The sequence below is a fragment of the Oncorhynchus masou genome, unplaced genomic scaffold, assembly GCF_036934945.1.
Source record: "Oncorhynchus masou masou isolate Uvic2021 unplaced genomic scaffold, UVic_Omas_1.1 unplaced_scaffold_1418, whole genome shotgun sequence".
NCBI classification, from domain to species: Eukaryota; Metazoa; Chordata; class Actinopteri; order Salmoniformes; family Salmonidae; genus Oncorhynchus; species Oncorhynchus masou.
Window position 1 is genome coordinate 104,138 of NW_027004128.1, and position 25,167 is coordinate 129,304.

The following is a 25,167-nucleotide window of genomic DNA, read 5'->3' on the forward strand; positions in this document are numbered from 1 at the left end:
CAAAGAGAAACGGTCTACTGTAATCAGTCTAGGTGGCTATTGGCTTTGGTCCTCAGGGAGATGGAATGGAGGTGATGTTTCATTAGAGGTCGACCGATTAGGATGTTTCAACCTCTACTTTCCAATCCTCAATGGCATCCATACAGGAAGTGCTCACGGCCTTCGACTTATTACACATGTTGTTGTGTTACAGGCATTTTAAATGGATCACATTGACATTTTATTTGGTCACTGATCTACACACGATACTCCACAATGCCAAAATGGAATTTTTGTTTTTAGATTTATTTATTTTTTACAAATTAATTCATGGGGCGGCAGGGTAGCCTAGTGGTTAGAGCATTGGACTAGTAACCGGAAGGTTGCAAGTTCAAACCCCCGAGCTGACAAGGTACAAATCTGTCGTTCTGCCCCTGAACAGGCAGTTAACCCACTGTTCCCAGGCCGTCATTGAAAATAAGAATTTGTTCTTAACTGACTTGCCTGGTTAAATAAAGGTAAAATAAAAAATAAATAAATAAATAATGAAAAGCTGAAATGTATTGAGTCAATAAGTATTCAACCCCTTTGTTATGGTAAGGAGCCTAAATACGTTCAGGAGTCAAAATGTTGCTTAACAAGTCACATAAGAAGTTGCATGGACTCAATGTGTGTGCAATAATAATGTTTAGCATGATTTTTAAATGACTACCACGTCTCTGTACCCCCACACATAACATTATCTGTGAGGTCCCTCAGGCGAGGAGTGAATTTCAAAACACAGATTCAACCACAAAGTCCAGGGAGGTTTTGCGTTACAAAGAAGGGCCCCTATTGGTAGATGGGTAAAAATGTTAAAAATCTGACATTGAATATCCGTTAGAGCACGGTGTTGTTACTACACTATGGATGGTGTATCAATACACCCAGTCACTACAACGATACAGGCATCCTTAACTCAGTTGCCGAAGAGGAAGGAAACCGCTCAGGGATTTCACCACCAGGCCAATGGTGACTTTAAAACAGTTACAGAGTTTTAATGGCTGTGAAAGTAAACTGAGGATCGACAACATTGTAGTTACTCCACAATACTAATCTAAATGACAGAGTGGAGAGAAGGACGTCTGAACAGAATAACAAACATGCATCCTGTTTACAGCAAGGCACTGAAGTAAAACTGCAAAAGAAAATGTCGCGAATAAATGAACTCTGTCCTGAATACAAAAGTGTTATGTTTGGGGCAAATCCAATACGTCACTGAGCACCACTCTCCATATTGTCTCGTATAGTGGTGGCTGGATCACGTTATGGCTGAACACAGGCAAAATCCCAGAGGAAACCCTGGTTCTATCTGCTTTCCACCAGACACTGGGAGATGAATTCACCTTTCAGCAATACCCTAAAACACAAGGGCACATATACACTGGAGTTGTTTACCAAGAAGACAGTGAATGTTCCCGAGTTACAGTTTTCACGTACATCTGCTTGGAAATCTACGGCAAGATCTGAACATGTCTGTCCAGCAATCATCAACAACCATCTTGACAGAGCTTGAAGAAGAATTTAAAAAAAAATTGCAAATATTGTACAATCCAGGTTTGCAAAGCTCTTAGAGACTTACCCAGAAAGACTCACAGCTGTAATCACTGCTAAAGGTGATTCTAACGTATCGACTCAGGGGGTTGAATAATTATCTAATCAAGATATACAAGTGCTTTACAAATATGTTAGAATTTGTTAAGCACTTTGACAGCGCATTTTGTGTAGATCGTTGACAACAAAATGACAACGGAATCCATTTTAATCCCATTTCCACAACAAAATGTGGAAAAAGTCCAGGAGTGTGAATAGTTCCTGAAGGCTCTGTATATTGTGCACCTACTGTTGACCAGAGCCCATAGACTCAGCAGTTTCCATTCCATATAGTTTCACTGGGGCACGATATAGGCAATAGGGCCACATTTCGGAGACAGGCAGGGTTCTTCTCTAATGGAAGGAAGCAGCTTCTGACACAAAATGGCCATTCAGTTTAAACTGCTCATTCAGAGAAACACATTCCTCCATGCCATTTCATAACAGTGAGATTCAATTCAGTGTAACTCAATCTACTGAAGCGCTGTCTGGCTTTGATTGCTTCAATTTTGGAAATTCATTATTGTTGACAAATAGCATGGTGTCAAAAAGATCGCATTTGGTTTAAATAAACTTGTATTTATGTGTGTACATTATTCAAAGAAATCTCCTGAACTCTCAATGCTGAAACTGAAGCCGTTGTTCCTCTCAGACGAGTCCAGTTTCTACAGACAGAACGAAAGGGGAACTGAAATACCACTACATTTCCTCATCCTGATTTTTTTATTTTATTCTACCTTTATTTAACGAGGCAAGTCAGTTCAGAACAAACGATTACACTTACAATGGATGGACTACCCCTGCCAAACCCGGACGACACTGAGCCAATGGACGGCCTACCCCTGCCAAACCCGGACGACACTGAGCCAATGGACGGCCTACCCCTGCCAAACCCGGACGACACTGAGCCAATGGACGGCCTACCCCGGCCAAACCCGGACGACACTGAGCCAATGGACGGCCTACCCCGGCCAAACCCGGACGACACTGAGCCAATGGACGGCCTACCCCTGCCAAACCCGGACGACACTGAGCCAATGGACGGCCTACCCCTGCCAAACCCTGGACGACACTGAGCCAATGGACGGCCTCCCCCAGCCAACCCCGGACGACACTGAGCCAATGGACGGCCTCCCCAGCCAACCCCGGACGACACTGAGCCAATGGACGGCCTCCCCCAGCCAACCCCGGACGACACTGAGCCAATGGACGGCCTACCCCAGCCAAACCCGGACGACACTGAGCCAATGGACGGCCTACCCCTGCCAAACCCGGACGACACTGAGCCAATGGACGGCCTACCCCTGCCAAACCCGGACGACACTGAGCCAATGGACGGCCTCCCCCAGCCAACCCCGGACGACACTGAGCCAATGGACGGCCTACCCCTGCCAACCCCGGACGACACTGAGCCAAATTGTGACTCCCAATCACGGCCGCTTGCGATTCAGCCGTGATTGGAACCAGGGTGTCTGTAGTGACTCCTCTAGTACTGAGATGCCTTAGACCTCTGAACCAGGGTCTGTAGTGACTCCTCTAGTACTGAGATGCCTTAGACCTCTGAACCAGGGTCTGTAGTGACTCCTCTAGTACTGAGATGCCTTAGACCTCTGAACCAGGGTCTGTAGTGACTCCTCTAGTACTGAGATGCAGTGCCTCAGACCTCTGAACCAGGGTCTGTAGTGACTCCTCTAGTACTGAGATGCAGTGCCTTAGACCTCTGAACCAGGGTCTGTAGTGACTCCTCTAACACTGAGATGCCTTAGACCTCTGAACCAGGGTCTGTAGTGACTCCTCTAACACTGAGATGTCTCAGACCTCTGAACCAGGGTGTCTGTAGTGACTCCTCTAGTACTGAGATGCCTTAGACCTCTGAACCAGGGTCTGTAGTGACTCCTCTAGTACTGAGATGCAGTGCCTCAGACCTCTGAACCAGGGTCTGTAGTGACTCCTCTAACACTGAGATGCCTTAGACCTCTGAACCAGGGTCTGTAGTGACTCCTCTAGTACTGAGATGCAGTGCCTCAGACCTCTGAACCAGGGTCTGTAGTGACTCCTCTAACACTGAGATGCCTTAGACCTCAACCAGGGTCTGTAGTGACTCCTCTAGTACTGAGATGCCTTAGACCTCTGAACCAGGGTCTGTAGTGACTCCTCTAGTACTGAGATGCAGTGCCTTAGACCTCTGAACCAGGGTCTGTAGTGACTCCTCTAGTACTGAGATGCCTTAGACCTCTGAACCAGGGTCTGTAGTGACTCCTCTAGTACTGAGATGCAGTGTCTTAGACCTCTGAACCAGGGTCTGTAGTGACTCCTCTAGCACTGAGATGCAGTGCCTTAGACCTCTTAACCAGGGTCTGTAGTGACTCCTCTAGCACTGAGATGCAGTGTCTTAGACCACTGAACCAGGGTCTGTAGTGACTCCTCTAACACTGAGATGTCTTAGACCTCTGAACCAGGGTCTGTAGTGACTCCTCTAACACTGAGATGCCTTAGACCTCTGAACCAGGGTCTGTAGTGACTCCTCTAACACTGAGATGCCTTAGACCTCTGAACCAGGGTCTGTAGTGACTCCTCTAACACTGAGATGCCTTAGACCTCTGAACCAGGGTCTGTAGTGACTCCTCTAGTACTGAGATGCAGTGCCTCAGACCTCTGAACCAGGGTCTGTAGTGACTCCTCTAACACTGAGATGCCTTAGACCTCAACCAGGGTCTGTAGTGACTCCTCTAGTACTGAGATGCCTTAGACCTCTGAACCAGGGTCTGTAGTGACTCCTCTAGTACTGAGATGCAGTGCCTTAGACCTCTGAACCAGGGTCTGTAGTGACTCCTCTAGTACTGAGATGCCTTAGACCTCTGAACCAGGGTCTGTAGTGACGCCTCTAGCACTGAGATGCAGTACCTTAGACCGCTGAACCAGGGTCTGTAGTGACACCTCTAGCACTGAGATGCAGTGCCTTAGACCTCTGAACCAGGGTCTGTAGTGACTCCTCTATCACTGAGATGCAGTGTCTTAGACCACTGAACCAGGGTCTGTAGTGACTCCTCTAACACTGAGATGTCTTAGACCTCTGAACCAGGGTCTGTAGTGACTCCTCTAACACTGAGATGCCTTAGACCTCTGAACCAGGGTCTGTAGTGACTCCTCTAACACTGAGATGCCTTAGACCTCTGAACCAGGGTCTGTAGTGACTCCTCTAGTACTGAGATGCCTTAGACCTCTGAACCAGGGTCTGTAGTGACTCCTCTAGTACTGAGATGCAGTGCCTCAGACCTCTGCGCCACCCGGGAGCCCCAACACACAATCTGACAGCGCTGATAAACATTCCCCACCAGAGTACAGAATGCAGACAGCATATCACATCTACCTGGGAGGCTGAGCAAACAGACACTTCAGCAGTGAAACCTCCAGCCAAGCGGACACTGCTTCCAGGAAATCTCCTTCATCAACAACTTCTTCCCCTGACAGAGACGCAGGCTACTGAGGATAGTCACACACACACACACACACACACACACACACACACACACACACACACACCAGTACACACTTGTCATCAGGATAGTCACACACACACACCGGTACACAGGCCAGTCATCAGTGACCACGACTCACCCTCCACCTGACTGCTTCCATGAGCAACAAGAGCTCCCGGGTCTTGCCTCCCGAGTGGCGCAGTGCTCGCGGTGTCACTACAGACCCGGGTTTGATCCAAAGCTGCGTCACAGCCGGCCGTGACCGGGAGACCTAATGAGGCGACGCATAATTGACCCAGCGTAGTCCGGGTTAGGGGAGGGTTTGGCCCAGCGTCGTCCGGGTTAGGGGAGGGTTTGGCCCAGCGTCGTCCGGGTTAGGGGAGGGTTTGGCCCAGCGTCGTCCGGGTTTGGGGAGGGTTTGGCCCAGCGTAGTCCGGGTTAGGGGAGGGTTTGGCCGGCCAGGGTATCCTTGTCGCATCGCGCTCTAGCGACTCCTTGTGGCGGGCCGGGCACCTGCAAGCTGACTCCGTCATGGGATGGCGTTTCCTCCGACACATCGGTGCGGCTGGTTTCCGGGTTAAGCGAGCAGCGTGTCCAGAAGCAGTGCGGCTTGGCAGGGTCGCGTATCGGAGGACGCACGGCTCTCGACCTTCGCATCTCCAGAGTCCGTAGGGGAGTTGCAGCGATGGGACAAGACTAACTACCAGATATCACCAAATTGTGGACAAAAAGGGTAGACGGTTTTTAAACGTATATATTTCTCACAGTCTCACGTCAGAACACTTGTCCATGAACTTCAAAACTCGATGGTTAAGTTCAGGCATTAATTCTGACTGTTTATGGTTAGTGTTAAGGTTTGGAATAGGGTCTCCCCAACCACAACACCTAGCTAACCAGCCGAGGGCCCCCCCCAACCACAACACCTAACTAACCAGCCAAGCGAGCGTGGAGAGAGTGAGGGTGGAGAGAGTGAGAGAGAGATAAGAGACGCATAGAGAAAGTGTGTGTGGAGACCCTGCCATCCCTTGTTGTCACACGTCACTATGCCATCCCTTGTTGTCACAACAGAACCTCTACCCTGCCATCCCTTGTTGTCACAACAGAACCTCTACAACTCTTTCCCCCCGATGCTGATTGGAGGAGAGAATCACGACAGAGGTTGTTGATCACTGTGTGGCTCAGGCTCCGTGACAAATGGCACCCTGTTCTGATCTAGAGCAAGGAGAGAAGTGAGACGAGGTGGGAGAGAACAGGGTGCCATGTTGGGACACAGCCTGTGTCTCACCCTGGGACAGAGGAGGACTTCCAGATCAATACCTCTTCCACACCAGAGGAACACAAGACTGGCGACAGACACACTGCTGTCTGGCAGATAGTGAGACAATCCTGGAGACGACTGATGAGTTTGTCCTTGTCCTGCAGTGTTGTCCCCTGTTCTCCCCTCTATATCTGGCCCGTCAGGGAAAACAAGGAGGGAGAGAGAGGAGAGGGAGAGGTGAGGAGGGAGAGAGAGAGGAGAGGGGGAGGGGAGAGGTGAGGAGGGAGGGAGAGGAGTGGGAGAGAGAGGAGGGAGAGAGGGGGAGGGAGAGAGGAGTGGGAGAGAGAGGAGAGGGGAGGGGAGGAGGGAGGGAGAGAGAGGAGAGGGGAGAGGTGAGGAGGGAGAGAGAGGAGAGGGGAGAGGTGAGGAGGGAGAGGAGTGGGAGAGAGAGGAGAGGGGGGAGGGAGAGGAGTGGGAGAGAGAGGAGAGGGGGGAGGGGAGGTTCATCCAGGATGCTGACAGCAGCAGGATTTGACCACTGATTTGTCCTCTGGACTCAACCATGAGCTCGTTTCTCCCTACACAGCCTTCTCCACTCCCCTCACTACACAGGGAAGGGGAGAGGTGGAGAGAGAGGAGTGGGGAGAGAGAGGGGGGAGGTGAGAGGTGAGGAGGGAGGAGAGGGGGAGGGAGAGAGAGTGTGAGGAGGGAGGGAGGAGAGAGAGGGGGAGGGAGGGGAGTGGGGAGAGAGATGGGGGAGGTGAGAGGTGAGGAGGGAGGGAGAGGGGGGAGGGAGAGAGAGTGTGAGGAGGGAGGGAGTAGAGAGAGGGGGGAGGGAGGGGAGTGGGGAGAGAGATGGGGGGAGGTGAGAGGTGAGGAGGGAGGAGAGGGGGAGGGAGAGAGAGTGAGGAGGGAGGGAGGAGAGGGGGGAGGTGAGAGGTGAGGAGGGAGGAGAGGGAGTGAGGAGGGAGGGAGGAGAGGGTGAGGAGTGGGGAGAGAGAGGGGGAAGGTGAGAAGGGAGAGAGAAGCGAAAGGAGCACGGCCTGTTTTCTCCGACGTGGTGCAACACAGACACAGATACAAGAAGCCTCCTAACTAGAACAGTAGCCTTATGGAGCCTGGTCTATAGTAGTGCACTATATAGGGAATAGGGCTCTGTGGCTACCGGGAGGCTAGTCGGTGGATGTAGAGCGAGTGGCTACCGGGAGGCTAGTCGGTGGATGTAGAGCGAGTGGCTACCGGGAGGCTAGTCGGTGGATGTAGAGCGAGTGGCTAGCGGGAGGATAGTCGGTGGATGTAGAGCGAGTGGCTACCGGGAGGCTAGTCGGTGGATGTAGAGCGAGTGGCTACCGGGAGGCTAGTCGGTGGATGTAGAGCGAGTGGCTACCGGGAGGCTAGTCGGTGGATGTAGAGCGAGTGGCTACCGGGAGGCTAGTCGGTGGATGTAGAGCGAGTGGCTACCGGGAGGCTAGTCGGTGGATGTAGAGCGAGTGGCTACCGGGAGGCTAGTCGGTGGATGTAGAGCGAGTGGCTAGCGGGAGGGGAGGATAGTCGGATGTAGAGCGAGTGGCTACCGGGAGGCTAGTCGGTGGATGTAGAGCGAGTGGCTAGCGGGAGGCTAGTCGGTGGATGTAGAGCGAGTGGCTAGCGGGAGGCTAGTCGGTGGATGTAGAGCGAGTGGCTACCGGGAGGCTAGTCGGTGGATGTAGAGCGAGTGGCTACCGGGAGGCTAGTCGGTGGATGTAGAGCGAGTGGCTACCGGGAGGCTAGTCGGTGGATGTAGAGCGAGTGGCTACCGGGAGGCTGCACACCCTTATTGTCAAGGAAACAAATCAAAACGTGGGGTGAGACGGGGACGCAGCTTAATCCCCCACCCTCTTCAACACACACCATCTGGACCCTCTATTTCTGAAACTATCCGCCGCCATTGTCGCAACCCCTATTACCAGCCTGTTCAACCTCTCTTTCATATCGTCTGAGATCCCCAAGGACTGGAAAGCTGACGCGGTCATCCCCCTCTTTAAAGGACCCAAACTGTTAAGACATATATCCATCCTGCCCTGCCTATCTAAGGTCTTCGAAAGCCAAGTTAACAAACAGATCACCGACCGACCATCTTGAATCCCACCGTACCTTCTCCGCTGTGCAATCTGGATTCCGAGCTGGTCACGGGTGCACCTCAGCCACGCTCAAGGTACTAAACGACATCATAACCACCATCGATAAAAGACAGTACTGTGCAGCCGTCTTCATCGACCTGGCCAAGGCTTTCGACTCTGTCAATCACCATATTCTTATCGGCAGACTAGGTAGCCTCGGATTTTCTAATGACTGCCTTGCATGGTTCTCCAACTACTTTGCAGACAGAGTTCAGTGTGTCACATCGGAGGGCATGTTGTCCGGTCCTCTGGCAGTCTCTATGGGGGTGCTATCTAACCTCCAAACGAGCTTCAATGCCATACAACACTCCTTCCGTGGCCTCCAACTGCTCTTAAACGCTAGTAAAAACCAAATGCATGCTTTTCAACCGTTCGCTGCCAGCACCCGCACGCCCGACTAGCATCACCACCCTGGATGGTTCCGACCTTGAATATGTGGACATCTATAAGTACCTAGGTGTCTAGCTAGACTGTAAACTCTCCTTCCAGGCTCATATCAAACATCTCCAATCCAAAATCAAATCTAGAATCGGCTTTCTATTTTGCAAAAAAGCCTCCTTCACTCACGCCGCCAAACTTACCCTAGTAAAACTGACTATCCTACCGATCCTCGACTTCGGCGATGTCATCTACAAAATAGCTTCCAACACTCTACTCAGCAAACTGGATGCAGTTTATCACTGTGCCATCCGTTTTGTCACTAAAGCACCTTATACCACTCACCACTGCGAGCTGTATGCTCTCGTCGGCTGGCCCTCGCTACAGATTCGTCGCCAGACCCACTGGCTCCAGGTCATCTACAAGTCTATGCTAGGTAAAGCTCCGCCTTATCTCAGTTCACTGGTCACGATGGCAACACCCACCCGTAGCACGCGCTCCAGCAGGTGTATCTCACTGATCATCCCTAAAGCAAACACCTCATTTGGCCACCTTTCCTTCCAGTTCTCTGCTGCCTGTGACTGGAACAAATTGCAAAAATCGCTGAAGTTGGAGACTTATCTCCCTCACCAACTTCAAACATCAGCTATCTGAGCAGCTAACCGATCGCTGTAGCTGTACATAGTCTATCGGTAAATAGCCCACCCAATTTTACCTACCTCATCCCCATACTGTTTATATTTATTTACTTTTCTGCTCTTTTGCACACCAATATCTCTACCTGTACATGACCATCTGATCATTTATCACTCCAGTGTTAATCTGCTAAATTGTAATTATTCACCTACCTCCTCATACCTTTTGCACACAATGTATATAGACTCTTTAAAAAAAATGTTAAATTCTACTGTGTTATTGACTTGTTAATTGTTTACTCCATGTGTAACTCTGTGTTGTCTGTTCACACTGCTTTGCTTTATCTTGGCCAGGTCGCAGTTGTAAATGAGAACTTGTTCTCAACTGGCCTACCTGGTTAAATAAAAGGTGAAATAAATAAATAAAATAAACACACACACACATTAAAACAAAGTCGTTTAATTCTACAAACACCTAAAAGGAAGCGATTCCCAAACCTTCCATAACAAAGCCAACCCCTACAGTGAGATGAACCTGACCACTGTGACTGACCAAACTTAAAGGAAAGCTTTGACTATGTACAGACTCAGTGAGAATAGCCTTGCTATTGAGAAAGGCCGCCGTAGACAGACCTGGCTCTCAAGAGAAGACAGGCTTTATGCACACTGCCCACAAAATGAGGCGGAAACTGAGCTGTACTTCCTAACCTCCTGCCCAATGTGTGACCATATTAGAGAGACATATTTCCCTCAGGTTACACAGACCCACAAAGAATTTGTTCTACGTTGGCGGACAGCAGAGACGACGTGTCCATCCATTTTCACAAACAAATAAAAATCAGATGAGTTGAAGTCTTGACGGGAGACATGTTTGCCAAATTAGACCCACTCCACACGCACACAGACCACGAACCAAAATCAATCTCTTTGGCCGCGCCCATAGGAGCCATTCAGCATTGATACAGGGGACCAGGGTCCTTTAGAGACAGAGACAGTAGAGTCCTCAAACCACAGCCGAGCAGGGCCCCACAGAACAACATGTGGAAGCCAATCAACAACAAAATGGTGTCAACACCTTGGTCGTCTCTAACCTTTAGTGTTTTTTTTAACCTTTAATAACCTTTGGAAAGCCATGGTCAGAGGGAAAGCTTTCACAGCTGATGCTGTTCCTGTTTTTAAATCACACATAGAAAAGGGTTCTGCACTACTCCTAGTGCCCATCACCAGGCAGGGGCACAGCGTCCGCTCCCCCATCTCAGTCTCCAGTATATACAGTGGGGCAAAAAAGTATTTAGTCAGCCACCAATTGTGCAAGTTCTCCCACTTAAAAAGATGGGTCCTTTTGACAGCTCTTTGGTCTTGGCCATAGTGGAGTTTGGAGTGTGACTGTTTGAGGTTGTGGACAGGTGTCTTTTATACTGATAACAAGTTCAAACAGGTGCCATTAATACAGGTAATGAGTGGAGGACAGATGAGCCTCTTAAAGAAGAAGTTACAGGTCTGTGAGAGCCAGAAATCTTGCTTGTTTGTAGGTGACCAAATAGTTATTTTCCACCATAATTTGCAAATAAATTTATAAAAAATCCTACAATGTGATTTTCTGGATATTTTTTCCCTCATTTTGTCTGCCATAGTTGAAGTGTACCTATGATGAAAATTACAGGCCTCTCATCTTTTAAGGGGAGAACTTGCACAATTGGTGGCTGACTAAATACTTTTTTTGCCCCACTGTATGCTGCAACAGTCTATGTGCTGGGGGCGAGGTCAGTCTGTCTTATCTGGTGTCCTGTGTGATCTTAGATATGCTCCCTCTAATTCTCCCATTTCTCTCCCTCTCCCCTTCAGAAGGACCTGAGCCCAAAAACCCTCCCTCATGACTACCTGGTCTGATGACTCCTGGCTGTCCCGGTCTCCAGTCCACCTGGTCGTGCTGCTGATCCAGTCTCTGCTGTTCTGCCTGCGGCTACGGAGCCTTGACCTGTTCACCAGACGTGGTACCTTGTCCCGGACCACTGGCTATTCATACTGCCGTTCAACGAGTCATTATATTTTAAATGTAGTCCATCCCATCCTAAATCTTCAGTGATAACAGTAACAGAGCTATTGATTAGATGTGTAAAATGCCTCAGAGAAAAGACAGATCGAGAACGAGAGAAAAACATTGACACGAGGAGGCCCGGCGCTCTGTGGTGACATCACATTGACACGAGACCCAGCGCTCTGCGGTGACATCATATTGACACGAGGCCCGGCGCTCTGCGGTGACATCATATTGACACGAGGCCCGGCGCTCTGCGGTGACATCATATTGACACGAGGAGGTCCGGCGCTCTGCGGTGACATTATATTGACACGAGACCCAGCGCTCTGCGGTGACATCATATTGACACGAGGAGGCCCGGCGCTCTGCGGTGACATCATATTGACACGAGGAGGCCCGGCGCTCTGCGGCGACATCATATTGACACGAGACCCAGCGCTCTGCGGTGACATCATATTGACACGAGACCCAGCGCTCTGCGGTGACATCATATTGACACGAGACCCAGCGCTCTGCGGTGACATCATACTGAGACCGGAATACAGATGACACATCCCTGACAGAACAATACCACTACTGAGAGACAAACAAACGCTTGGCAAATCTCCACGTTTCTAGTGTAGAACGCAGATCAGTGTTCTGAGGTTATCCCTCAGATTACGCCGTTGAACCAAGGACTTTTTGTAGACGAGCCAAGATGTTGCAGTCACATTCACCTTGACACTCAGAGAGATAATCCGGTCTTCAGTCCACATTGGGCTACCAGAGAGACTATATTTAGATGGTCATACAGGGGGGAGACAGGTAACCTAGTGGTTATTATGGGGTGGCAGGTAACCTAGTGGTTATTATGGGGTGGCAGGTAACCTAGTGGTTATTATGGGGTGGCAGGTAACCTAGTGGTTATTATGGGGTGGCAGGTAACCTAGTGGTTATTATGGGGTGGCAGGTAACCTAGTGGTTATTATGGGGTGGCAGGTAGCCTAGTGGTTATTATGGGGTGGCAGGTAGCCTAGTGGTTATTATGGGGTGGCAGGTAGCCTAGTGGTTATAATGGGGTGGCAGGTAGCCTAGTGGTTATTATGGGGTGGCAGGTAACCTAGTGGTTAGAGAGTTGGGCCAGTAACCTGAAAGGTTGCCGAATCGAATCCCGAGTTGACAAGGTAAAGATCTGTCGTTCTGCCCCCTGAACAAGACAGTTAACCCCCACTGTTCCCCCGGTAGGCCGTCATTGTAAATAAGAATTTGTTCTTAACTGACTTGCCTAGTTAAAATAAAATGTTAAATTAAAATAATAAAAAATACTGGTACCCTCAGTATTCAGAGTACTGACAGTAGAACACACCTGCTGCTCATTACAAAAGGCTCGTTTTACAGGAATGTGTTGAACAGCACTACATGGATGTTCCTGAGAACAGCCCTGAGCCGTGGTATATCGGCCATATACCACACCCCCCTCGTGCCTCATGGCCAACGAAAGGCCCGTTGACGAGCGCGGCGTGTAATCACTCGGAGGCAAACGGAAACAGAGGTGCTGAAACGTAGAGGGACCTACCTGAAATTGTGCAACGTTTCTGTTTTTTCCCCCGCGATGTGCACAAATGAACACACCCGTTTTGTTTCCACATCTGCTGCTTTCTGGCTGCTTTTTAAAAAATTAATGATTTGGGTTCATTTTTATTCATGAATAACCTCGCCGGAGCTCATCTCCAGTGGTTTTTCATATGATAATGAGCCTTTAGGCAGGTGTGCAGCTGTGGGTGACATTACAATGAGAATGGCCTCTTTCAGGGGGCAGCGGTGGTACAGAAACATTGAGGAGAAAGAAAACACAGTTACTGATGTTGTTTCTATCCATGAGCCAAGTTCCCTACTGTTGCTGTGGTATCGCCTGAAACATCAATGTTTAAAATGTTTCTATCATGTGGTTTTCAAAAAAGGTCAAAAAATAACTTCCTGATGCCAAAGTTGTACACCCACATATCAAGTCTGGTGGCCTGGAGATCCAATAATATATCAAAATATAGAATCCCCCCCCCCCCCTTCTCCTGGCCGGGGACAAGTCTGGTGGCCTGGGGATCCAATAATATATCAAAATATAGAACCCCCCCTTCTCCTGGCCGGGGACAAGTCTGGTGGTCTGGAGATCCAATAATATATCAAAATATAGAATCCCCCCCCCCCCCCTTCTCCTGGCCGGGGACAAGTCTGGTGGCCTGATGATCCAATAATATATCAAAATATAGAATCCCCCCCCTTCTCCTGGCCGGGGACAAGTCTGGTGGCCTGATGATCCAATAATATATCAAAATATAGAATCCCCCCCATCTCCTGGCTGGGGACAAGTCTGGTGGCCTGGGGATCCAATAATATATCAGAATATAGAATCCCCCCCCCCCATCTCCTGGCCGGGGACAAGTCTGGTGGCCTGGTGATCCAATAATATATCAAAATATAGAACCCCCCCCCCCCTTCTCCTGGCCGGGGACAAGTAATATAAATAATAATATATCCCATTTAGCAGACGCTTTTGTCCAAAGCGACTTACAAGTCGGCTGGGGCCACTACTTTTACATATGGGTGGCCCTAGCGGGAATCGAACCCACGACGCTTGGCGTTGCAAGCGCCATGCTCTACCGACTGAGCCACACAGGACCCAAGTCTGGTGGCCTGGTGATCCAATAATATATCAGAATATAGAACCCCCCCCCCCCCTTCTCCTGGCCGGGGACAAGTCTGGTGGCCTGGTGATCCAATAATATATCAAAATACAAAATATAGAATCCCCCCCCCCCCCTTCTCCTGGCCGGGGACAAGTCTGGTGGCCTGGTGATCCAATAATATATCAAAATACAAAATATAGAATCCCCCCTTCTCCTGGCCGGGGACAAGTCTGGTGGCCTGGTGATCCAATAATATATCAAAATATAGAATCCCCCCCCTTCTCCTGGCTGAGGACAAGTCTGGTGGCCTGGTGATCCAATAATATATCAAAATATAGAATCCCCCCCCCCATCTCCTGGCTGGGGACAAGTCTGGTGGCCTGGTGATCCAATAATATATCAAAATATAGAATCCCCCCCCCCTTCTCCTGGCCGGGACAAGTCTGGTGGCCTGGTGATCCAATAATATATCAAAATATAGAACCCCCCCCCCCCCCTTCTCCTGGCCGGGGACAAGTCTGGTGGCCTGGTGATCCAATAATATATCAAAATACAAAATATAGAATCCCCCCTTCTCCTGGCCGGGGACAAGTCTGGTGGCCTGGTGATCCAATAATATTCACATGGATATCACAAGTTGTACAACACTATAGCCGACTGTTCAGGACCATTGAGGACACCTCATTCCTCATCAGTCCACTGGTCAGTGCACTATGATACACAGACGGCCCTGTCTGAAGCCATGAAGCATCGGCATTCGCTTCAGAGACTGGATAGAGGTCGCTAGTGTTATGATGTAGCTAGTTTCAGAGACTGGATAGAGGTAGCTACAGTGTTATGATGTAGCTAGTTTCAGAGACTGGATAGAGGTAGTTACAGTGTTATGATGTAGCTAGTTTCAGAGACTGGATAGAGGTGGCTACAGTGTTATGATGTAGCTAGTTTCAGAGACTGGATAGAGGTGGCTACAGTGTTATGATGTAGCTAGTTTCAGAGACTGGATAGAGGTCGCTACAGTGTGTGTTATAATGTAGCTAGTTTCAGAGACTGGATAGAGGTAGCTACAGTGTTATGATGTAGCTAGTTTCAGAGACTGGATAGAGGTAGTTACAGTGTTATGATGTAGCTAGTTTCAGAGACTGGATAGAGGTAGCTACAGTGTTATAATGTAGCTAGTTTCAGAGATGGATAGAGGTCGCTAGTGTTATGATGTAGCTAGTTTCAGAGACTGGATAGAGGTAGCTACAGTGTTATAATGTAGCTAGTTTCAGAGACTGGATAGAGGTAGCTACAGTGTGTGTTATGATGTAGCTAGTTTCAGAGACTGGATAGAGGTAGTTACAGTGCTATGATGTAGCTAGTTTCAGAGACTGGATAGAGGTAGCTACAGTGTTATGATGTAGCTAGTTTCAGAGACTGGATAGAGGTCGCTAGTGTTATAATGTAGCTAGTTTCAGAGACTGGATAGAGGTAGCTACAGTGTTATGATGCAGCTAGTTTCAGAGACTGGATAGAGGTAGCTACAGTGTTATGATGTAGCTAGTTTCAGAGACTGGATAGAGGTGGCTACAGTGTTATGATGTAGCTAGTTTCAGAGACTGGATAGAGGTCGCTAGTGTTATAATGTAGCTAGTTTCAGAGACTGGATAGAGGTAGCTACAGTGTTATGATGCAGCTAGTTTCAGAGACTGGATAGAGGTAGCTACAGTGTTATGATGTAGCTAGTTTCAGAGACTGGATAGAGGTCGCTAGTGTTATAATGTAGCTAGTTTCAGAGACTGGATAGAGGTAGCTACAGTGTTATGATGCAGCTAGTTTCAGAGACTGGATAGAGGTAGCTACAGTGTTATGATGTAGCTAGTTTCAGAGACTGGATAGAGGTAGCTACAGTGTTATGATGTAGCTAGTTTCAGAGACTGGATAGGGGTAGCTACAGTGTTATGATGTAGCTAGTTTCAGAGACTGGATAGAGGTGGCTACAGTGTTATAATGTAGCTAGTTTCAGAGACTGGATAGAGGTGGCTACAGTGTTATGATGTAGCTAGTTTCAGAGACTGGATAGAGGTCGCTAGTGTTATAATGTAGCTAGTTTCAGAGACTGGATAGAGGTAGCTACAGTGTTATGATGTAGCTAGTTTCAGAGACTGGATAGAGGTGGCTACAGTGTTATGATGTAGCTAGTTTCAGAGACTGGATAGAGGTGGCTACAGTGTTATGATGTAGCTAGTTTCAGAGACTGGATAGAGGTAGTTACAGTGTTATAATGTAGCTAGTTTCAGAGACTGGATAGAGGTAGCTACAGTGTTATGATGTAGCTAGTTTCAGAGACTGGATAGAGGTAGCTACAGTGTTATGATGTAGCTAGTTTCAGAGACTGGATAGAGGTCGCTAGTGTTATGATGTAGCTAGTTTCAGAGACCGGATAGAGGTAGCTACAGTGTTATGGTGTAGCTAGTTTCAGAGACTGGATAGAGGTAGCTACAGTGTTATGATGTAGCTAGTTTCAGAGACTGGATAGAGGTAGCTACAGTGTTATAATGTAGCTAGTTTCAGAGATGGATAGAGGTCGCCACAGTGTTATGACGTAGCTAGTTTCAGAGACTGGATAGAGGTCGCTAGTGTTATGATGTAGCTAGTTTCAGAGACTGGATAGAGGTCGCTAGTGTTATGATGTAGCTAGTTTCAGAGACTGGATAGAGGTCGCTAGTGTTATGATGTAGCTAGTTTCAGAGACTGGATAGAGGTCGCTAGTGTTATGATGTAGCTAGTTTCAGAGACTGGATAGAGGTCGCTAGTGTTATGATGTAGCTAGTTTCAGAGACTGGATAGAGGTCGCTAGTGTTATGATGTAGCTAGTTTCAGAGACTGGATAGAGGTCGCTAGTGTTATAATGTAGCTAGTTTCAGAGACTGGATAGAGGTCGCTAGTGTTATAATGTAGCTAGTTTCAGAGACTGGATAGAGGTAGCTAGTGTTATGATGTAGCTAGTTTCAGAGACTGGATAGAGGTCGCTAGTGTTATAATGTAGCTAGTTTCAGAGACTGGATAGAGGTAGCTACAGTGTTATGATGTAGCTAGTTTCAGAGACTGGATAGAGGTGGCTACAGTGTTATGATGTAGCTAGTTTCAGAGACTGGATAGAGGTAGCTACAGTGTTATGATGTAGCTAGTTTCAGAGACTGGATAGAGGTAGCTAGTGTTATGATGTAGCTAGTTTCAGAGACTGGATAGAGGTAGCTACAGTGTTATAATGTAGCTAGTTTCAGAGACTGGATAGAGGTAGCTAGTGTTATGATGTAGCTAGTTTCAGAGACTGGATAGAGGTAGCTACAGTGTTATGATGTAGCTAGTTTCAGAGACTGGATAGAGGTCGCTAGTGTTATGATGTAGCTAGTTTGTGTCTGACAGGCTACAGTTTGCTGTGATAATGTCTTCTAGAGCGTCAGAGTTGCTAAGTGTAAAAGCATGTTGTGTTTATTTCTAGAAGGGAGGCCTACACTCTGTGTAACCCATTCATAGAGGCTTACTGTTCAGAACCTGTAGAGGATGTTATACTATGGTCGGGGGGGGGGGGTACACACCTTTATAGGGTTAGTGTTCCCACAGGGCCATACCTGAACGTTACATCGCTTGTCTATGGAAGACACAGGCGGCCATCTGTGATAATTATAATGAATCAAAATATAAAATTGCAACATACAACAATGTCAAGGATTTTACTGAGTTACAGTTCATATAAGGAAAATCAGTCCATTGAAATAAATAAATGAGGCCCTAGTCTATGGATTTCACATGACCGGGCAGGGGAGGGGACAGGCTCATCCACTTAGGAGCTAGGCCCACCCATTGGAGAGCCAGGCCCAGCACAAGGTGCACCTGTGTAATGAGCATGCCGTTTAATCAGCTTCTTGATAGGCCACACCTGTCAGGTGGATGTATTATCTTGGTAATGGAGAAATGCTCACTATAGGAATGTAAACAGTGGTGCACAACATTTGAGAAACTTTTTGTGCTGTCTGGAACATTTCTGGGATCTTTTATTTCAGCTCATTAAAACAAGGGACCAACACTTTTTTTTTTTTTACCTTTATTTTACTAGGCAAGTCAGTTAAGAACAAATTCTTATTTTCAATGACTGCTTATTTATTTCAATGGACTGATTTTCAGTAACTCAGTAAAATCCTTGACATTGTTGTATGTTGCAATTTTATATTTTGATTCATTATAATTATCACAGATGGCCGCCTGTGTCTTCCATAGACAAGCGATGTAACGTTGAGGTGGGTTAACTGCCTGTTCCGGGGCATAACGACTGATTTGTACCTTGTCAGCTCGGGGATTCGAACTTGCAACCTTTCGGTTACTATTCCAACGCTCTAACCACTAGGCTTCACTGCCGCCCCAATTTATATGTCGCATCCCCAGAACACCTGTGGGTAAACATCACTGGGGAAGAAGTGTCGTTCCTCAACCGGATCTGTGCTAAACTGCTCCAGTAAGTGTGTCTTTACAATAGAAAGATTCTCTCGCGCTGATATACCAGCAACCGTTTCGCAAGCGATGATTGACGTTTCTAAAACGTTAAAACAGTCGGAATTTGTAGGCTGGTTCACAAGCAACCAACGGCGGGGAAATATAGGTTTAACTGCTTTAAACTCTACAGATAATAACAAGGGTTTGAGAGTTTGTCCCTTACAAATGACAGTCACATAACCGGATGAGCATGAAGCGTGTAACCAAACAAGCTATTTGTTGGTGATATTGCAAGACGCGATAGGCCACCGATCTAATCAATTCAACAGTGCAAATTGTAAACCTCTACTCACCAAGTCCACTAGTTTCTTGTCTGATAGTAAGACGGTTCCGTTCGTCGGCTATCGCCTTCAACATCTCTTGTAGAGAATGATCCGGTTCTCCGTTCTCCTCCTCCACCGGCCCGACCTTCTTACAAACACTGGGAGAGGATGCCATTCCCAGCCCGGGCTCATGACAGTCCTACCACGGCAGATCCACCCGACCGACCGGGAGAAAGACAGAGGCGGTGGGGATACCGGGCCGTGTCTTCACTAAAACCACCCACGGATAATCCACGGGATTAATTCCAGACGATATTTACCAATAACACTGTCCCCTTGTCTGGTCACCGCTGAATGTTAAAGCCTCTGAGAAGGAGACTTCCGTCTGGATCAGCTGGGGAGGAATGCTCTCACACTTCCTGGATATTATGCAGAACAACAGAGAACATTTAAAGGGAAAGTGACCATTTACGTCGATTTCTCATAAATGGATATTTTGGGTAAACATTTCCATTCTAGCAAACAGTCAAATACCAGACACGTAACAAATCAGATGTATGTATGTCTCCTAGATACGTTTCTCGCGTGTGGATCAGCCGGACAGGCCTAAGATGTTTCCGTTGGTCTCGAGCTGACGGGAGAGGAGAGGGGAGGCGGGGCAGCGGATATTCGGTGCGAGCTCCCGGTGATCACCGAAGATGACGGAATTGGTACGAGACGTTTTTTTTCTCCGTTTTCAGGATTCCACCAAGTTCTAGATGCACTTATTTATGTGTTTATTTGTAAAAAAAAAAATCCAGACAATCAACAACTGTCAATTACAGCACAGCCAGTACAGTAGGCTACAAACCCATCTGTATGTTTTCTAATGTCATAATTTATATCTAGGCCTACTACTGCACACGGCATCATCACACACAGCCGAATCATGTCAATAGTTCATGTCAATCATGCCAATCTTCTATAAATAGTCTGGTTCCGCGTTTATCGCACGATATGATGAAGAATGGCCGATAAAAATCATGTTGTAGATTGACTCAATTATTAATGTGAGACCATAGAGAATGTTAGAGGCCTCTAGTAGTGTCCAAAAGGCGATTTTAGGCATGGGCAGCGACATTGAAGGTTTTCACCATGCTTCTGACAGTTGAAAGTCGTCAATTGGTTGAGGATTCCTATGGGTTGTAGCCTCAATGGAGCTTCCCATGTTGTCACAGACGCTATAATGACACCGGTATAAAGATGAGTCCTCTATCTATCTCTATGTGAGAGACGGAGCGACCATCGCTCCCAGCTCATCTCATGTTCTGTGGGCTCTCTGCCGTTTCCAGCTTGTCATTGGCCCATGGATCGCAGTGGCTGGAAAAGTGTCTCAGAGTCGCTGGCATCGAACAGCCAATCATGTGAGCCCCCTCTGATGTCATTGTTGCAAAGGAAAAAGATGATGTCATTTCTATCCAAGGCCACAATAAACCAGGATACAGACTGCTCAATAAACCAGGATACAGACTGCTCAATAAACAGGATACAGACTGCTCAATAAACAGGATACAGACTGCTCAATAAACAGGATACAGACTGCTCAATAAACCAGGATACAGACTGCTCAATAAACTGGATACAGACTGCTCAATAAACCAGGATACAGACTGCTCAATAAACATGATACAGACTGCTCAATAAACCAGGATACAGACTGCTCAATAAACCAGGATACAGACTGCTCAATAAACAGGATACAGACTGCCACAAACAGGATACAGACTGCTCAATAAACATGTTACAGACTGCTCAATAAACAGGATACAGACTGCTCAATAAACAGGATACAGACTGCTCAACAAACAGGATACAGACTGCTCAATAAACAGGATACAGACTGACCAGGATACAGACTGCTCAATAAACAGGTTACAGACTGCTCAATAAACAGGATACAGACTGCTCAATAAACAGGATCCAGACTGCTCAATAAACAGGATACAGACTGCACAATAAACAGGATCCAGACTGCTCAATAAACAGGTTACAGACTGCTCAACAAACAGGATACAGACTGCTCAATAAACCAGGATACAGACTGCTCAATAAACCAGGATACAGACTGCTCAATAAACCAGGATACAGACTGCTCAATAAACCAGGATACAGACTGCTCAATAAACAGGATACAGACTGCTCAATAAACCAGGATACAGACTGCTCAATAAACCAGGATACAGACTGCTCAATAAACCAGGATACAGACTGCTCAATAAACCAGGATACAGACTGCTCAATAAACAGGTTACAGACTGCTCAATAAACCAGGATCCAGACTGCTCAATAAACCAGGATACAGACTGCTCAATAAACCAGGATACAGACTGCTCAATAAACAGGATACAGACTGCTCAATAAACCAGGATACAGACTGCTCAATAAACAGGATACAGACTGCTCAATAAACCAGGATACAGACTGCTCAATAAACCAGGATACAGACTGCTCAATAAACCAGGATACAGACTGCTCAATAAACAGGATACAGACTAACCAGGATACAGACTGCTCAATAAACCAGGATACAGACTGCTCAATAAACCAGGATACAGACTGCTCAATAAACCAGGATACAGACTGCTCAATAAACAGGTTACAGACTGCTCAATAAACCAGGATCCAGACTGCTCAATAAACCAGGATACAGACTGCTCAATAAACCAGGATACAGACTGCTCAATAAACAGGATACAGACTGCTCAATAAACCAGGATACAGACTGCTCAATAAACAGGATACAGACTGCTCAATAAACCAGGATACAGACTGCTCAATAAACCAGGATACAGACTGCTCAATAAACCAGGATACAGACTGCTCAATAAACAGGATACAGACTAACCAGGATACAGACTGCTCAATAAACCAGGATACAGACTGCTCAATAAACCAGGATACAGACTGCTCAATAAACCAGGATACAGACTGCTCAATAAACAGGTTACAGACTGCTCAATAAACAGGATACAGACTGCTCAATAAACAGGATACAGACTGCTCAATAAACAGGATACAGACTGCTCAATAAACAGGATACAGACTGCTCAATAAACCAGGATACAAACTGCCACAATAAACAGGATACAGACTGCTCAATAAACAGGATACAGACTGCTCAATAAACCAGGATACAAACTGCTCAATAAACAGGATACAGACTGCTCAATAAACCAGGATCCAGACTGCCAAATAAACCAGGATACAAACTGCCACAATAAACAGGATACAGACTGCTCAATAAACAGGATACAGACTTGCTCCACAACAGCTCTCTCCTCTCACAGGAGAACCACTAGATCTATTTATACACCTTCCAAATGGCACCCTATTTCCTTTATAGTGCACTACTTTCAACCAGAACTCTGGTAAAAGCTAGTGCACTACTTTCAACCAGAACTCTGGTAAAAGCTAGTGCACTACTTTCAACCAGAACTCTGGTAAAAGCTAGTGCACTACTTTCAACCAGAACTCTGGTAAAAGCTAGTGCACTACTTTCAACCAGAACTCTGGTAAAAGCTAGTGCACTACTTTCAACCAGAACTCTGGTAAAAGCTAGTGCACTATAAAGGCAATTGGATGTCATTTTGAATACAGCCTAAACTACTGAAACTCATCACAGTGGGTTAGTGGGAGAATAAGAAATACATGCATCTATGATTCCCATTGAGGTCGTAACAGCAAAACAATGTAGGTACTCACGTAAAAAATGTTTACGACAGTCTTCCAATACTAAATATTGAGTAAATAAATAAAAAGTCTGTCCAGAGTAGATGAGTCAACACTGAAACAAGAGGAAAAAGTGGTTTGTCATTTGGACAATGTTGTATTCTGCCAACCACGATATGGCCTTTAAAACACACCATATTCTGCCAACCACGATATGGCCTTTAAAACACACCATATTCTGACAACCACGATATGGCATTTAATAAAACACACCATATTCTGACAACCACGATATGGCCTTTAAAACACACCATATTCTGACAACCACGATATGGCCTTTAAAACACACCGTATTCTGACAACCACGATATGGCCTTTAAAACACACCGTATTCTGACAACCACGATATGGCATTTAATAAAACACACCATATTCTGACAACCACGATATGGCCTTTAAAACACACCATATTCTGACCACCACGATATGGCCTTTAAAACACACCATATTCTGACAACCACGATGTGCTTTCCTCTCAGTAGATAATGACAGTAGATAGAGCTGTAATATCAGTTTACTAAACCTTGACAGAACTGGCTGGACAGGAGGTTGTACCTGTACACAGCCCATCTGTAAATAGCCCACCCAACTACCTCATCCCCATACTGTTATTTATCCTCTTGCTATTTTGCACACCAGTATCTCTACTTGCACATCATCATCTGCACATCCATCAGTCCAGTGTTAATCTGCTAAATTGTAATTATTTTGCCTCTATGGCCTATTTATTGCCTTTACCTCCCTACTCTTCTACATTTGCACACACTGTACATCAATGTTTCTATTGTGTTATTGACTGTACGTTTGTTTATTCCGTGTGTAACTCTGTGTTGTTGTTTGTGTCGAACTGCTTTGCTTGATCTTGACAAGGTCGCAGTTGTAAATGAGAACTTGTTTTCAACTGGCCTACCTGGTTAAATAAAGGGTTATATATATATAAATACCTGGTTAAATAAAGGGTTAGGGTTATATGTATAAATACCTGGTTAAATAAAGGGTTAGGGTTATATATATAAATACCTGGTTAAATAAAGGGTTATATATATATATACATACCTGGTTAAATAAAGGGTTAGGGTTATATATATACATACCTGGTTAAATAAAGGGTTATATATATATATAAATACCTGGTTAAATAAAGGGTTGTATATATAAATACCTGGTTAAATAAAGGGTTAGGGTTATATATATAAATACCTGGTTAAATAAAGGGTTATATATATAAATACCTGGTTAAATAAAGGGTTAGGGTTATATATATAAATACCTGGTTAAATAAAGGTTTAGGGTTATATATATATAAATACCTGGTTAAATAAAGGGTTATATATAAATACCTGGTTAAATAAAGGGTTATATATATAAATACCTGGTTAAATAAAGGGTTATATGTATAAATACCTGGTTAAATAAAGGGTTATATGTATAAATACCTGGTTAAATAAAGGGTTAGGGTTATATATATATATATAAATACCTGGTTAAATAAAGGGTTAGGGTTATATGTATAAATACCTGGTTAAATAAAGGGTTAGGGTTATATATATATAAATACCTGGTTAAATAAAGGGTTATATATATAAATACCTGGTTAAATAAAGGGTTATATGTATAAATACCTGGTTAAATAAAGGGTTAGGGTTATATATATATATATATATAAATACCTGGTTAAATAAAGGGTTAGGGTTATATATATAAATACCTGTCACCTGGAACAGGACGTTTTCAGCTTCCAGGAATTGTGTACATATCCTTGCGACTTGGGGCCGTGCATTATCACGCTGAAACATGAGGTGATGGAGGATGAATGGGACGACAATGGGCCTCAGGATCTCGTCACGGAATCTTTGGGCGTTCAAATTGACATCGATAAAATGCAATTGTGTTCGTTGTCCGTAGCTTATGCCTACCCATAACCCCACCGCCACCATGGGGCACTCTGTTCACAACGTTGACATCAGCAAACCGCTCATCAACACGCCGTCTTCGGTTGTGAGGCCCGGTTGTACTTACTTCCAAATTCTCAAAAACGACTTTGGAGGCGGCTTATGGTAGAGACATTAACATTCAACAGTTCTGGTGGACATTCCTGCAGTCAGCATGCCAAACATCTGTGTCATGGCATTGTGCAACAAAACTGCACATTTTAGAGCAGACTTTTTATTGCCCACAGCACAAGGTGCACCTGTGTAATGATCATGCTGTTTAATCAGCTTCTTGATATGCCACACCTGTCAGGTGGATGGATTATCATGGCAAAGGAGAAATGCTCACCAGCAGTGATGTAAACAAAGTTGTGCACAACATTTTTGAGAAATACGTTTTTTTGTGTGTATGGAACATTTCTGTGATCTTTTATTTCAACTCATAAAA

The 25,167-nt window shown here is 46.1% G+C and overlaps 1 protein-coding gene across 1 annotated transcript in view; it reads right to left on the bottom strand.

The window, feature by feature from the left end:
* LOC135530787 (uncharacterized protein KIAA0930 homolog) overlaps positions 1 to 19,650 on the bottom strand; it is a 69,082-nt gene extending 49,432 nt beyond the window's left edge. Inside the window, exon 1 of the mRNA XM_064958970.1 lies at positions 19,051 to 19,650. Coding sequence (XP_064815042.1) covers positions 19,051 to 19,195 — 145 coding nt within the window. The 5' untranslated portion in view covers positions 19,196 to 19,650. The remainder of the gene's footprint in view (positions 1 to 19,050) is intronic.
* Positions 19,651 to 25,167: the final 5,517 nt, after the last annotated feature.